The 17,259-nt window shown below is 30.8% G+C and overlaps 1 protein-coding gene and 2 pseudogenes across 1 annotated transcript; 2 read left to right on the top strand and 1 right to left on the bottom strand.

The window, feature by feature from the left end:
* Positions 1–1,261: 1,261 nt before the first annotated feature.
* Positions 1,262–2,111, bottom strand: LOC138942158 (uncharacterized). Its single transcript, XM_070312209.1, has 2 exons — positions 1,523–2,111; positions 1,262–1,389 (listed from the first exon to the last, which is right to left on the bottom strand). The coding sequence occupies exons 1-2, from the start codon at positions 2,109–2,111 to the stop codon at positions 1,262–1,264; spliced, it is 717 nt and encodes a 238-aa protein (XP_070168310.1).
* A 47-nt stretch (positions 2,112–2,158) lies between these two features.
* Positions 2,159–4,678, top strand: LOC138942157 (NADH-ubiquinone oxidoreductase chain 5-like; annotated as a pseudogene).
* Positions 4,679–8,035: 3,357 nt separating this feature from the next.
* LOC138942156 (uncharacterized) lies at positions 8,036–12,312 on the top strand (annotated as a pseudogene).
* The last annotated feature ends 4,947 nt before the right edge of the window (positions 12,313–17,259 follow it).

The following is a 17,259-nucleotide window of genomic DNA, read 5'->3' as shown; positions in this document are numbered from 1 at the left end:
ACCAAATGTTAAAAGTAACAATGAAATATTGTAGTTCCCAAAAAAGTATGCAGACAAAAAGAAATTTCAACAAATGAAAACTGTGCTTCGACAAGTTTTTCAATACTTACAGAGAATAATAAAATAAATGATGAAATTGATTTTTCAAATATACCAAGCAAGTCAAATAGTATTAATATTGAAAAAAGCAATGCAGTTCCATTAATCGTTACAGAAAAAGAAGGAGAAGTATTATTGCAATCGAATGACAAAATAGAAATTAATAAGAAGTGTACTTGGGATAAAGAAAACAAGAACACGAAGGTTTTTTTTAGAAGTAAAAAAATTCAATGCAATATAAAGTGCAGTACTGTTGAAGAAAGTTGCCAAACACTGCCTAATACTGTAAATAAAATGTGTTCACCCATTAATGTACCAACGGAGAGTGACAATAGCGGTGCAGTTGTAACCGATTTTTCCAAAACGATTACAACTGGTACTACTAGGAGCGAATATGAATCATGTCATGAAGATTATTTGCAGTATTGTGAAGAACAAGACCTACAAACACAAAGAAGCGCTTTACATTTAACAAATTATTTTATTAGCACACAGACAAAACAATACATTGGAATTCCAAATGACTGGTTATGGATTGTTGATGAACTGCATAAACGCAACTGTTTATCAACAGAAAATATAAAATTGACTTTGATGAAAATCAAACTGAATGATAATTTTGTAAGATTAGGTAACCAATTTGGAATCAGCACAGCAGGAGCATCAAAAATTTTTCAAAATAGTTTACCAAAATTATGTAATTTCTTAAAAACTCTTATTTATTGTCCTCCTAGAGAAAGTGTTAAAATGGCATTATCTATACCGTTTCGTGCAAATTTTGCTCACGTTTATGGAATAATTGACTGTTTCGAAATTCAAATCGAGAAACCATCAAACGCTCTTCAACAGTCTTTAACGTGGTCAGAATATAAAAAGTACAATACATTGAAGTATTTAATATGTTGTACATCGGATGGATTTATTAATTTTATTTCTTCTGGGTATGGAGGTCGAGTAAATGATGTTGAGTTGTTTGAACAATGCGGTATAATGAATGTTTTGCCAAAACAATGTGAAATTATGGCAGATCGTGGTTTTAAGCAGATTCAAACATCTTTAAATAAAATTCAGTGCAAACTTATAAGACTCCTAGTGTAAAAAGTGGAGGTAAATCGTCTAAGACAGAAATAATGTTAACGAAGCGTATAGCAAGTTTAAGAATTTACGTAGAACGTGTGATAAGAAGACTACGAGAATTTTCACTTTTGGAACCACATTCTACTTTAAACCATAACATCATGCCATACATAGTTGTTCGTATTGTAGCAGCTTTAATAAACCTCCAAGCACCTATTATAAGAACATAACAATTTATAATTATTAATATAAAATTATATTATACGGAAAATAAAAAACTAATTGTTCCCATAACAAACTTTTTATTAATGCATATTTTATCTTAAAATAGAATTCATCAATTTACAATAAATATTTTTTTTCCAGAAACTGATAGCTTGTTCTGTTACAGCTGTAGTATAATCTTTATCATAATCTACCCAAACTGTTGTCACTTTTCTATTATTTTCGAAATCAGGATCAGCAACACAAAATAAACCCTTTTTTGTATTTGTAGCTAGTATTTGAAGATTTATTTGTGCTTTGCACTTAGAAGCTACTTTTCCTTTCGATGGAAATCGAGAAATAGCTTTGTCTGAATTTGGACACTTCACTTCCACAATAAAATCATTGCCCATAGCATCCGGAGAAGCTCCCAAAATCGGGTAATTTGGCATTAAAAAAAGACCACAATTTTTCAGTTTTTGGCCTACTATTTTCTCAACTTTTTTAAGTACTTCTTTCTCAAGACATCTCCCTCTTTCCATTTCTTTTGTATCATATACTTTGGATGCGCCAGTGATCCGCTGTACAAGACTTCCATCTTCGGTGTTACAATTTGCAGCTTCATGTAATATCGATGCAGTTATTCTACCGTAGCGTAGTTCGAACCATAAATGGCTGTTACTTCGCATTTTAGTTGCATTTTCCGCTTCAAAACATAATTCTTTTGACATTTTGGAAATACAAAATATTAAAAAATCATCTGCAGTTTTCATTCCACATGCTGAAAACTCAACAATCAGTCGATGCATTGACAATGAGTATAATCGGCGTTCCTTTAGTTCAAAATGATGTTGCGATAACTGACTGTCAAGTTGCTTCTCCTTGGCTATTTTCACAATGTCCTGCAGAAATGTTGCGAGGAAAATTTTCTATATTCTGTACTTCTTTTTTGTACAATTCCTTAGTTTCAATGTATTTTTTAGTTGCTCCAATAGTTGATTAAACAGCCTTTTTCCAATAACAAGCAACCTCTGTCGGTGCTGGATTTTCTGTTCGTCTGTGGAACCACATTAAAAAGGCTACCGAATGTTTACAACTACCTAAAAATATAAATAATAACATTTACTAATATCTCGCAGTAATTTGCTTAAGTTTATATGCAAATATGAAATCAGTGTTGTCATCACATAAAGCATAAAAAGTCGAAATACTTGTTCAAACACCGTATTTAAATGAGAAGTGTTTATCCATAGGACATTACGGAACATCTTTTATATAATAAGAACATAGTTTTCATTCTTGAAAAATATAACTTTAAACTTTTTTCGAATACTGCATGCAAGTTATAGTAAACATTGATTCTATATTTTGGTTCTGAGAATAATAAAACTATATAGTTTGTATCTCATAGACGATTAATATTTTTTAATAAAGGAATATTAAATATTTTACCTTCATTAGGGGCTTTATGATTTTTTTTATGTTCTGCAAATTTTTCTTTTCCATTTTCATTAAATTTTATTAGAGAGATTTGTATAATTAGAGTTTTAGTTGGTTGAGATTTATGCATAATAGTTTATTTAATAATTATTTGTTTTTTTAGAAGTTCTTATTCATTATATTTATATTCTTATATTCAGCATGGATATATTTATTCTGAAAATAAATTTATAGGAATTTATTTGAAAGATTATATAATTTTATTAATTCATATTAGACCATTAATTTTATTAATTTTTAATTTAAATTTAATATATTAATTTTAATTAATTTATTTAAGTAGTTTATAAATATATAAAATATTAATTTGTGGAATTAAAGAAGTTTTTTTTATCTTAAATAATTAATAATTTAATAATTTATTCATTTTTTATATTTAAAATATTTATTTTGTTAGTTTATTTAAGATTTTATTTTTATTTTATGGATTTGGGTATTATGATAGAGTGAATATTATTTAATTTTAATTCAATTAATATAGAATTTTATATAATATTTGATTGATTATCTTGTTTATTTATTGGAGTAGTAATATTGATTTCTTCCATAATTATATTGTATAGAATAATTTATATAACGGAAGAGATTTACATTGATCGATTTATTAAATTGTTAATTTTGTTTATTTTATCAATAGTTATAATAATTATTAGTCCAAATTTGATTAGAATTTTATTTGGATGAGATGGTCTAGGGCTTATTTCATATTGTTTAGTAATTTTTTATCAAAATTATATATCTTATAATTCAGGAATAGTCACAGTATTATGTAATCAAATTGGTGATATTGGCTTATTAATAGCAATTAGTTTAATATATATTTATGGTAGATGGAATATTTATTTTATGAGTAAATCTAATAAATTTATTTTAATGATGATTTTTTTGGCATTGATTACTAAGAGTGCTCAAATTCCTTTTTCAGTTTGATTACCTATGGCTATAGCTGCTCCTACGCCTGTTTCTGCTTTAGTCCATTCTTCAACGTTAGTTACTGCAGGTGTATATTTATTAATTCGGTTTAATAAAATTTTTATAAATAGAATATTTGATAAGATTTTGTCAATTGTGTCAATTTTTACTATATTTATGTCTGGGATAATAGCAAATTTTGAGAATGATTTAAAAAAGATTATTGCTTTATCAACTTTAAGTCAGTTAGGTTTTATAATAATAATTCTAAGTTTGAGGTTAAACTATTTATCATTTTATCATTTGTTAACTCATGCAATTTTTAAATCATTATTGTTTATATGTGCAGGAACTATAATTCATTTGATGAATAATAATCAAGATATTCGATTTTGTGGGAATATAAATGAATATATTCCTTTTACTATATTGAGTTTTTATGTTTCAGTAATATCTTTAACAGGGTTTCCATTTATAGCGGGGTTTTATTCTAAGGATTTGATTATAGAATCTATTTATTTAATAAATATTAATATTTTTTTTATTATTGATGGTAGTATTGTCTGTTTCTTTGACTATTTCGTATTCTTGCCGGTTATTTTATTATATTTATTTTAATGAAAATAATAGGATGTGTGGATTTTATTATTATAAAGAAAGAAAATTAATAAATTTTTCTATAATTATTTTAATAATTTTAAGATTAATAAAGGGGTCCATATTAAATTGAATATTTTTTTTTGATAGGTTTTTTATATTATTGAAAATTAACATTAAATTAGTTACTATATTTATATTATTGTTAGGAATTTTATTAAGGAATTTAGTATATTTAAAAAATTTAATAGATTTATATTTATATAGATTTTTTTTCAGGTCTATATGATTTTTGAACTATATATTTTATTTAATTTATAAGCCATTTTTTAATTTTGGTAATAATATTTATGGAATAGATAAAAGATGGGTGGAATTTTCAAGAAAGAAATTAATTTTAAATTTAATTAAAGAAGTTAGGTTAATTTATATAAATTATTATAAAATTTTTATATTTATTTTTGGTTTATTTTTATATTTATTTTGGTAGTCATTTGGTCCGTTTTGTAACGTTTTATTATCATGTCCAATACTTTAAAGTGATACATCTCGGAAACTATTGGTCGGAAATTTTTTTTACTATTTTTCCCGTGTTCCTCGTGAAAAATGTCTTCAGATATAATAAAAATAGATATAGTACAATGACAAAAAATATTAAAAAGTACAAAAAAATAGTACATTATTTTCAAGAAATTAATCTTGATGATGTATCGAAGGAATTATAACAGATTTTTCATAATTAGGAAACGATAATTTTAAACATTATGTTTTTACTTTTTCAACTGAGATAGTAATCACGAATAAAACAATTATTAATTACAACTATATTTAGATGTTTAGAATCACAAGGTTTAAAAAAAAGAGATTGTGTATTAGTAATTTTACTGCCACAAAGATATACGTTTCCATTTTGTAATAATATTTCATTTACCAGAATAATTATGTTACTTGATATTAAGCAGCAATTATTAGGTTTTTACGAAGAAATGATAAATTCTCTATATTCCAAGCGAGATATTTGAAATGAATTATTATAATGTATAATGGGATATGTTTCTCGTAATATTTTTTCTATGCGAAATACATTTTCTTCGTATAATCGATTTACCAGTTGCTGTAAAGGTTTTGGTGAATGCTTAATTTTTTGCCACAAAAAGGTTTTTCCTTGTTTGGCTAATTTTATTTTTAATGCATAAAAATATATTATTGCCATATAAATACAATGAATCATTATATTTATTAATTTTGGACATCTCGTCAAAGAGATTTTTCCTCATTCGACTAGTTCTATTTTTAATCCATAAAAACATATTATTGCCATAATTACAATAAATTATTGTATCTATTAACTTTGAATATTTCATCAAAAAAATCCTTCCTGTTGGGCCAGTTTTATTTTTAATGCATAAATATCATCGTCATAATCAAAGAGAAATCATAATGACAAATAGTTGTCGGTTTATAAAATTGTTACGATTGCTAGAAAATAATATCAAATAAAAATTGGCACTCTTACTAAGCGTTAACTGTCTATTATTTTATTTATTGATAATACATGAAGTGTCGATACAGAAAAAGCAATAAGTTATAAAGTCTATTAGACATCCGTGTCTTCATACATTTGTTCATTTTGTTAGCCGTTATTCTATTATTATTTCCCATCATACAATATTCACTTCCACATATAATTTTTTACTATAATTTAAATATACTAGAAAAACACAATGCGCGCTTTGCGCGCGCCATTTATTCTTTTTCATTAAACATTTTTAACGATATACACACAAAATAACTGTCAAAATATGCAATGACAGCCGCTCACGAAGTAAGCGCAATGACAGAACCAATCAGCATCGCGGAAAAGAGGCAACAATACACTTCGAGACTTTCGAGTATCGACATAATAAACCTTTTTTAGATAGGGGAAAAACATTTTAGTTCACATGGATAACATTCTTTATTTTATTCATCATACGCTTACACCGGACACACATCCTTCGCTATATCCGACATTACGATCTTTATCAGCGGATTATTTGTAATACAGATATACGGTCATTTTATCCATTGCTTGCGCCTGCCTCCATCATTTCTGGAAGCAAAATTAAGTATCTGTGAGATGAGTCTGACCTATGCGAAAACTTATAGTCATATTATCATCTGCGAACCACTCGATAATATTGTAAGCGTATCGTAACACTATTATAAGTCTATCATCGCGTTCTGTATGTATTACTCCGCCTCACGATGTCTTTATGTGTTAAAATTTTTATTATTTTTATTGATAAGGACCCGAAGTGGGCCGAAACGTTTGATTTGATATAACATTATATTATGTTATATAATATAATATTATAAATATAAATATTATGTGTTGCCAATATAAATATTACTGCATTATTTTTGATTGCATAGTCTTTCACATTAAACACTTGCGCATACATCTACATTTAACATATACAATTATATTATTTATTTATTTATTTATTTATATACATACTTTTCTCTATTCGTCTCTTTTTCTCCCTCTTTCACCCTTTTCTATTCTCTCTCTCTCTCTCTCTCTCTCTTTCTTTTCTTTTTTTTAGAATCGTACACACCAGAGCATTAGACGTATACTGTTTTTGATGTGTGATTGTATATTATTTATTTATATACCCTCTATTTTACTCTTTTCCATCAAATAATTATTTGATTTTATCTTTATATCTAAACAATATGACTGAGCATGTACGAGATTAATTGCAAAAAAAATCGATTAGGTATAAAATGAGTATAAAATGTTGCTATATATTATATTATTGGTATATATTACGCATACGTATCCAGCCAGGTGCGCGCGCGCACACACACACACGCTCACGCACACACACGTATACGTGCCATAAACTGTTATGTAAATGTATTTATAAAATTCCACGGAAATAATGATATCAAAAAATTGCGCCTATTAAAAATAAAGATTCGTAAAGAAATATCATAAGGCGTAGTAATACATGTGAAACGCAACAATAAAATTATAATAGTGTTACGATACGCTTACAACATTATACGCGATACGCATAGTCATCGAACCGCTCGATAGACCAGTTCTGTAAGGTTTTTATATAAATGAATTATATGCACGTATCGTATAATAAATGCGCAATACGTAATCTCTACAAACAATCAAAATTCACGATCTCCACTATGACAGCTACTCAGAGAAGTAAACACAGCGGGAGGACTAAGCAGCATCGCGGAAAAGAGGCAACTGTGTCAATAACATGCTTTTTTTAGAGAGGGATGTTTAATGCATATATAACCATAAAATTCATAAAAATTGAGCATCTGTTATTCTTGTTGCATTTCTGCTTTCTATCCATAGACGTATAATATATGGTACAGGGTATCTCTGAAGTCTGACCCCACAGACTTAAAATACAGCGCGAAAATTCTTAGAGTTAAAAGTTTTTCTTCAATATTTTATAATTCATTGATATAAAATATTGAAGAAAAACTTTTAATTATAGAAAAGTATTGTCTTATTATTATATTTGGGCATTCTTATATACGGACGCTCCTGAGACAAAGCATCGCGTTCCTTAGTTACACGTATCTGGCGACTCGTTGCTAACGCACGAGCGGTGAGTGGGGGCCAATAGACATGAGTCACAAAATCGGGCCAAAATGTGCAAGTAAATCCCAGCACTGAAGTACTTAATGAAAAAATACTTTATTATAGTGTTTTGGAGAGCTCTTGAGGTAAGCTATAAGAATATGTAATGAAAAATAGGGTGTTCCATTTAAAAATTTCAAAATTATTTTTATATGACCTTGACTGTGCTATTCAAGGTCATACTAATATTATTATATAATGCGCCACTTAGAGCTCTACAACTTTTGCATGAAACTTTTTTGACGAAAATGCGTTTTTCTTAAAAAAAACTGCTGATACGTGCGTTCCGTTACAACCTGTATCCTAAAAAGTGGGAAGTATTGCAATGTGGGATTCAGGACACAAAAATAAGAGAAAAAGTTCATATAAACATATGTCCGACATGACCTTGTTTTCAAATTATAGTTTGTTTTATTTTCCAATAGAGTTAAGGTAGCATACTTAGATATCGATGAATAGACCGTGCTGGTCCTATTGCATGGCCAGCTCGCTATCCAGACCTGAATCCACTCGATTATTACTTCTGGGGGCATCTAAAATGCATTGTTTACAAAACATCCATTGACAACATCGAGATACTTCGTCAACGTGTTGAAGATGGTTTCCGGGAAATTCAAGCTATACCCGGAATTTTTGAAAAAGTCAGACAATCTGTGATGAGATGCGTTGAAGCTTGTATTCAAGTTAGAGGTAGTCAAGGTAGCATACTTAGATATCGATGAATAGACCGTGCTGGTCCTATTGCATGGCCAGCTCGCTATCCAGACCTGAATCCACTCGATTATTACTTCTGGGGGCATCTAAAATGCATTGTTTACAAAACATCCATTGACAACATCGAGATACTTCGTCAACGTGTTGAAGATGGTTTCCGGGAAATTCAAGCTATACCCGGAATTTTTGAAAAAGTCAGACAATCTGTGATGAGATGCGTTGAAGCTTGTATTCAAGTTAGAGGTAGTCATTTTGAGCACTTCCTGTAACTGTAATTATCTTAATTAGAAGGAGAAAATAAGAAAATGAAAGAATAGTAGAGCAAATTGCGCATATTTATAAAAAATATATACGTATATGCATATATGTGTATATATGCATATATAAAAAATATTCACATATATATATACGCGCGCGCGCGCGCGCGTGTGTGTGTGTGTGTGTGTATAAAATTCATATATTCATTATATTATGAATTCATTTTCAATTATTTATATATTATCATCATCTCATAATTATAATAAATGCTACTTAAGACTCTTGTCTGCTCAGTCGCATATTCTTAAACGATGCGTCAGAAAACATGATGGATTGCTTCACAAAAAATATTCCTCTCTGCGAGATTTATCATTCCTCAGAGTTTGTCGCAGAGTTTCTGAATCATCCTATACAGAGAATTATCACAAATTTACTATCATCCCGTGCACAGCAAGGTTTGTCCTGTTCTTGCCACAAATTTGCTGTCATGCCCTGCACGGCAAGGTTTGCTCTATTATTTGCGTAAAATGTGCATCACACTATTGCGACAAGCCTTGCCAGCAAAAGCTAAGCTTTATCCGGACACATTTTTATCTGTTCCAGTCTTTGCAGAATAGTTTAAATGGCAAGAATTTCAATTCCGAGGAAGCTGTCGAAAACCACCTTACAAACTTTTTTCAAGAAAAACCAAGTTCTTTCTTCAAAAATGGAATCGACAAACTTATAGATCGTTGGAAAACCATTGTAGAAAAGAATGGAGACTATATAATTGATTAATAAAAGTGTTATCTCTAAAATATAATCTATTGAAGTTTATAGTTAAATCGGGCACGAACTTATGCAATCACCCAATAGAAACGCAAACTAGAAACAGGCGAAAAAAAATAGTAAATCTTCCAAAAACATCAGATATCAAGAAGTTAACTAACTATTTAGAAAAAGAAAGAGTATCTTGCATGCGAGAGATAGAAAATGAATTCACGTTTCGTGCTTGGAAATCACTAGCTGAAGTAATATTGATATTAATTTAAATCTTCAATCGGCGCCGTGCAGGAGAAATAGAGAGAGCTTATATTGCAGATTATAAAAATTTCATGAAAATTACAGAAAAGGATGAATTGTATAAGAGATTACCAGAAAGAGAAAGAAAATCTGCTTTAAACTATATTCGTTTCATCATTCGTGGTAAGCTAAATCGCAATGTTCCAGTCTTTTCGAATGCGAAAATGAAGGAAACTATAGAAGTAATTTTAAAATATCGGGAATTGGCAGGAGTAAGCTCTAAAAACCCATATATATTCGGATTGCCGAGTACAGATAAAAGACGATTTATGTATTTAAGAGCGAGTAAATTTGTTTGATAAAGGACCCGAGAAGTTTCTGGTTTCGGGGGGTGTCAGGCAGAACAGTTAGGATTCACGCACACTCACCCTGGTCTGAGCCGCACCTCACAATTATTTCTCGCGCAAACGTATTTCGATGCTTAATTTGCCGTTGATAGGTTCCTTGACGTTACAGAGAACCTGGGGAAAACCGGGAGAGTGTTCACTTGATCCGATCGGAGTAGTAAACCGAATTCCGAGAGTTTTAAAGAACTGTTCTAAAGGCGACGTGCGTCACAAAAGACCGGTACTCACAGAATGATCGAGAATCTCCGAAAGGGTCGATATCGACGCAGGAGCGCGGATAAGGTCCTGAGAGCGTGCTTACGATTGGGTGATAGCATGGCGCGATGCTAGTTAGATTGATAGGACAGGCTTCGGGATTGGGTTAAGGCCGCGTACAAGAGTGAAAAGGAAAAGAGAGAGAATACTAAAGAGAAGGACCAGAGTGAGTGAGATGCTGTTGAGGAGATTGCGTAAAAGGCGCGAGATTTTCTGAACAAAATTAATGCGTGAATTTTCTAATATATATGGGGCAGAGAACAAAAGAAGCTTACGAGGAACTATTTTGCGTAAAGATATGGCTACAAAATGTGCACATTTACCAGATACTGAAATTTCTCTTATTGCTGATTTTATGGGTCATCATAAGGATATACATAAAAATATTTATAGACAACCTGTGGCAGAATTAGATATTTTCAATATGGCAAAAATTTTAAAGAAAACTCAAAATATATCTTCACATAACACAACAGATACTACAGACACTACTAATACTACAAACACTACTGATACTACAAGCAATTCAGTAATATCTAACGGTACAATGAATACCAATATTTCAGAAAACAGTATTAACGAAATTCAAAACACAGGTATTTTAATAGTAGTTTTTATATACAGTTTATAGTAGTTTTATAATAATTATGGAATACTTCTTTATTATACTTGGCAATTGTATCAGATTGTACCCATATAATAGACCTGCCGTAAGAGGTAGCGTTGAGACATATAAAAGACAGAAATAGCATTTTGGGTATTTTGGGCAAGGAAGCATTTTCACTCTAAAGGAAAAATGCTATCCTTACCAATCCCTACTACGCGACCAAAAAAACGATAGAAATACTCAGAATGTTGTTTCTGTCCTTCATATGTTTCGATGCTACCTCTTACGGCAAGGGCCGGTCTTTATATATATCTATAATTATATCATATGGAATTGCCGATATTTGATGTTTCATAATCGTTTCTTATTTTCGTTCGGTCTAAAAATCTCAAATTTTTCAAAAATGGCATATACAATTTAGTACTTGATTTAGTATTACGTTGACAAAAAACTATTAATGCTAATAGTGCATATTTTGATTGTACAAAATTTATTTTCTTGAAAATACAGCATTTTTATTTTGACATATAGAAACTGCGAATTTCATATGATACAACCTAAGCTATCATATATCATAAATAAAACTTTCACTATATATTTTTTATATAAAATTCGTTGTTAATGATATAGTTGAAGATGGAACATCAGAAAGTGACACATTGCCACATGTTAAAAATTTAAAGAAGACTTCATTGAAACGAAAGAATATAAATAAACACGCTATAGAAAATGAATATAATTCAGACGAAGAATGTGCTAAAAAAAAGAAACGGTTCAGTAAGTAATTTTTATTGCAGCTACGATAAATAAAATCATTAAAGAAATGTATAATTTTTCTCTTATTATTAAAATTATTACTTATCTTAATTTCTAACAATATGTTTATAGATTTATATATAATAATTTATTTTTAGCCCCTCCTTACGGAAAGACCAGAAGAATACGTTGGACAGAAAAGGAAATAAAAACAGCTTTATTTCTGTTCGAAAAATATTTTAATAATTCTACTTTACCTTCTTTAAAAGAAATATCGTCTAAAACGCGCAATAATATTTTGAAAAATCGTTAGCCAGCAGCAATAAAGTCTTGACTACACAATCAAATTCGTAATGCAAAACGCAATAAATGCTAAAAAATACAGCGGCATCAAAGTATAGAAACATATTTAGGTACAATATCGGTATAAAAATGATAAAGGATAAAAGAATTATTTTTATTACAGATGTTTATTTTTTGTTCGTTATTAAAGAAAGTTTATTTACTTTATTAATAGATTTTGAAAACAAATTCATAAAAATATTTGTATTTACACTTAAACACATCATGATTTTAGTTTTTATAATCCACATGTGATAATATACTATATTTTAATTAGTTAATTAAATAACAAGATTGAACAATTGAAATGAAAAAGACAAATGCTAAAAAATATATATAACGGTACCAAAGTATAGAAACTTATTTAAGTGCAATATCGGTATAAAAATGATAAAGTGTAAAAGAATTATTTTTATTATAGAAATGTTTATTTTTTGTTCATTATTAAAAAAAGTTTATTTATTTCATTAATGGATTTTAAGAGAAATTTCAAATAAAAATATGTGTTTACGCTTGAACACATCATGATTTAAGTTCTTATAATCTACATGTGATAATATACTATATTTTAATTAGTTAATAAATAACAAAACTGAACAATTGAAATGAAAAAGACGAACTAAAGAAGACTGATACAAATTTAATTATTATTATGTTAGATATATAGAATAATCTATTACATTTTTCTAAAATATAAAAGTTTGAGATTAATACTTATGATCAATATATATTATATATTGATATACTAATATATATTATTAGAAAAAAGATATATTTATGATAGTTACAACACTATGTATTTTGCATGTATTATTATAGTAATAACACCAAATAAATTTAAAACAAGTATATTACATAGTTAATTATAAATTTATTTATTTCTTACTTGTCATTAAATTTTACATTAACAAAATATTACGTTTATATAACAAAGATATTGTATGTATTTTTTACATGGTACTACAATATAAATTAGAATAAGAATAAAAAAGGAACATTATTTTTTTGAAATTTATTTATATTTATTGTATTTAATATTATTTTTAACAGAAACTTATGATAATAATTATCAGTAAAACAATACAAGCTTGATATGTATAATTTATATAATATTATAACTATTAATATTATAACATATATTTATATGATATTATATAATATTATAACATTTTATTGTACTACCAGAATAACATTTTTAATAAATTATTTTTTGTAAAAAGAATTACTTCAATTATATAATATTTAATTCAATAAAACTCAAACAGATTTTTTAAGAAATATAATGTCTATAAAATAAATATAATGTCTACAAATAATCAATACAGAACAAGGAAAAAGCAAATACAGTCTGTAAAAAATAGTATATATTCTAAAGAAAGTTTAATTAATAAAAACTAAATGTAATAAATAAATCGTCAAATACGTATAAAAATTAATCATATTAATTGTTTCCAAACAACTATAATAAAAAATAAAGTAAGATTTGTTAAATAAAGTTTCAATAAATATTAAAATATTTTCTATGTTTATCCAACATATTTCGAGTAAAAATATGATAATTAAATCATTCTATAAAGAAAGAAATCTATATCCTATTAAAAAAAACTATAAATTAACATGACTATAAATAGTTCGTAATTGGAATCAATTTCATTAAGCCAATAATTTCATTAACTGCATTTTAAGACAATTGATACTCATAAAATACTTTTGATTGTTAGCGTACAATTTAACAATTAGAATTTGTTAAACAATTGAAAAATTATTTCTAAAAGCAGTTTTTAATACAATTAAATATAATAAAAATATATTAAATAGCTATAAAATATATTATTTTTTTTATATCAATCACTTGACTGCTTTAAAAACCGATCAGTGCATGTGCTGAAAAAGTATTGCAATATGCTTTATTAATATCTTAAAAACAGCGATTTTAATATTAATATAAAATAAAATATAAATTAAGATTATACGTACAGACTAACAATTATTTAAAGCCAATAGCCGAGACAATAAATAAATACAAAAGAAAAAATTGTACATTAGAAGAAATAACTTAATTTTCGCTTCAATCTATTTAAGCAGACTTATTAATTAATAAGCAGAATTATATTAATTAATAAGCTTTAGTGTTTAAATAATAAAAATATTAAATTTTGTTGAGAATAAAAGATAATCGCGTTTGGTACGAACTGGGGTTCTTTTTGCGCATGCGTGGCAGGGGGCAGGCGAGCAGCGATCGCGCGCTTTCTAGTGTCGATCGTCAGTCAGTCGTACTGTAACTCGCGTAGAAAAAACACGTACTAGTCAAGCAAATAAACGATATCTAAGTACATTTCATAAACCTGTCTCTCTCTCTCCGTCTTCCCTTTCCATCAATCTGCCTTAACAGGTTATGGGCCCAGTTACTAATCCTGTGCAATAGTTGTGTGGAAGGTAGAGAGAGTTTTTTTTTCTCGAGAAGTTTCCGCCAAAAACACGTGGCGGAAAGTTCGCTTTTGTCGGTCGTGCGTAAGTGTGAGATCGGGCTCGTGTGAACAAGAGATTTGCATCCGCGATGTCAGTAGGCATCTCAGTAAAGAGCGTCAAGAGCTTCGACGGGACGAACTTTCAGGGATGGAAGGCGCAAATAAACGCATTATTCCTGATCAACGATGTTCTGGACGTGGTAGAGGGCACAAGAAGAGCACCGGCAGTCATTGCCGGAAACGAGGCCGAGTTAAAAAGGTTTATAAAGGACGATGCCACAGCCAAATTCATCATCTTGTCGAATCTGGAAGAGTCGCAACAAGTGTGTATGTTATCCTGTGAAAACGCGAAAGCAATGTGGGATAAACTATGCCTCATACACGAACAAAAGACAGAAACGAATAAGTTGGGGCTACAGCAAAGATTTCATGCGTATCGTATGAATGAAAGAGATTCGGCAGTACAGCACGTGGCGAAAATCATGAACATGGCGGGTCAGCTCAAGGATATTGGCGAGAAAGTGTCCGATGCAACCATAATGGCGAAGATCTTAGCGAGTCTGACAGTAGTGTATCTAGGCCGGTTCTAAGCCATGGTCCTCTGAGGGGGGGTGAGGGGCGAGGGGAAACCGGCGGGGGAGGAGGGTGACGTCACGGGGGAGGGGGAGGGGGTGACGTCACGGGGGATGGGGGAGGGGGTGACGTCACGGGGAGGGGGAGGGGGTGACGTCACGGGGGAGGGAGATGACGTCACGGGGGGGTGACGTCGGGGGGGGTGACGTCACGGGGGTGAGTATGACGTCACGGGGGGTGGGAATGACGTCATGGGGTGGGAATGACGTCACGGGGGTGACCGCGGCGGAACGGTAGGCGCGGGGTCCGCGGAGAGGGGGAGGGGACCGCGGCGGAACGGTAGGCGCGGGGTCCGCGATGAGGGGGAGGGGACCGCGGCGGAACGGTAGGCGCGGGATCCGCGGAGAGGGGGAGGGGACCGCGGCGGAACGGTAGGTGCGGGGACCGCGGGAAAGAGGGAACGCGAAGGTACGATGCCGCTTGTAGGTGTGGCAATGGTGTTGGAAAAGGATGACGTTCGCGGGAGAAAGAGATAAAGAGAGATAGCGCGAGGCATACATGTACCGATGAGATAGCGCGAGGCGATGCGAGAGAGAGAGCATATGCGTGGCGGCGCGAGGCGATCACAGGCACGAGGGAGAGGATGACGTTCGCGGGAGAAAGAGATAAAGAGAGATAGCGCGAGGCATGCATATACCGATGAGATAGCGCGAGGCATGCATGTAGGAAAAGGAAAGAAGAAGGTGTAGAAATAATTGATGCTTTAATTACAATAATAATAATAATTTATTTCATAATTGTGTATATTACAATGTGTGTGTGTGTGTGTGTGTGTGTGTTAAAATAAAAATAATAATAATAAAAATAATAATAATAAAAATATATATATATATATATATATATAGGCGGCGCTCCTTCTGAAACAGAAAAATATTAAATATTAAAAATTAAATTTATATTAATATAATATTTTTTTAAATAGATACTTACATTTTTATATATCAAAATCCCAATCCTTGGACATCACTATATAATGATCTCGCAGACAATGATCCAAATCTATTGTACGAGATTTCTTCAAACCGATTGCTTGACCTTGCACCATTTGCACAATTGAAGTGACAGGAGTGTTTGTCGATAGCGCTGGGACACGGACATCTAAAGGTTTGTATTTTGTGCGTAACGAATGTCTTAAACTTTCAAGTCGCGCGATTCGGCTAGCCAACGATTGAATTCCATGCCCCTGTTGTAACATCTCGTGTCAGTACTGTTCTTCCAACCACTCGAGACATTTAAGGCATGTTCTTTCCCATAACTCACATGCACACACCGAGTTCACCTGTATGAAATCCTCCCATAGAAATTGTTCTAATTCCGCAAAATGTTCGGAGGCCCCCATATTTCCTATTTAAGTCTTTTCACAACACAAGTTTTGTCCAGCTTATACTGTGCAAATTGGACACATATTGCAGGGCATTATCTGGTACAGCGGTTTTCCACACTCTCTGCAAAACGATCCCAAGATTAGTTCATAAATTGCACTTTTATGCTCTCGTACAACACGAATATTCGAAAATAAATCTGAAATACGCATAAAACAGCATGTGCAAAATTTTTTGTTGTCTTCACTTTTATAATAAAAGTATATACCGCACATTTTTATCGCACCTAAACTATTTATTTCGACTCGGTTTAAAGTACGTTGATTTATGTCCGTAATAACACTACTGCAATCACTATTGTAATCGGAATCCTCAGAAAGTATGCGGTCTTCGTCTGATGAATCGTCCGACAAAATCTCAATTTCCATCAAGTTGTCATCTTCGAGAA

The sequence above is a fragment of the Polyergus mexicanus genome, unplaced genomic scaffold (assembly GCF_030449975.1).
Source record: "Polyergus mexicanus isolate NDT 795.1 unplaced genomic scaffold, iyPolMexi1.0 SCAF_21, whole genome shotgun sequence".
NCBI classification, from domain to species: domain Eukaryota; kingdom Metazoa; phylum Arthropoda; class Insecta; order Hymenoptera; family Formicidae; genus Polyergus; species Polyergus mexicanus.
This window is presented reverse-complemented; position numbering and strand designations above follow the sequence as displayed.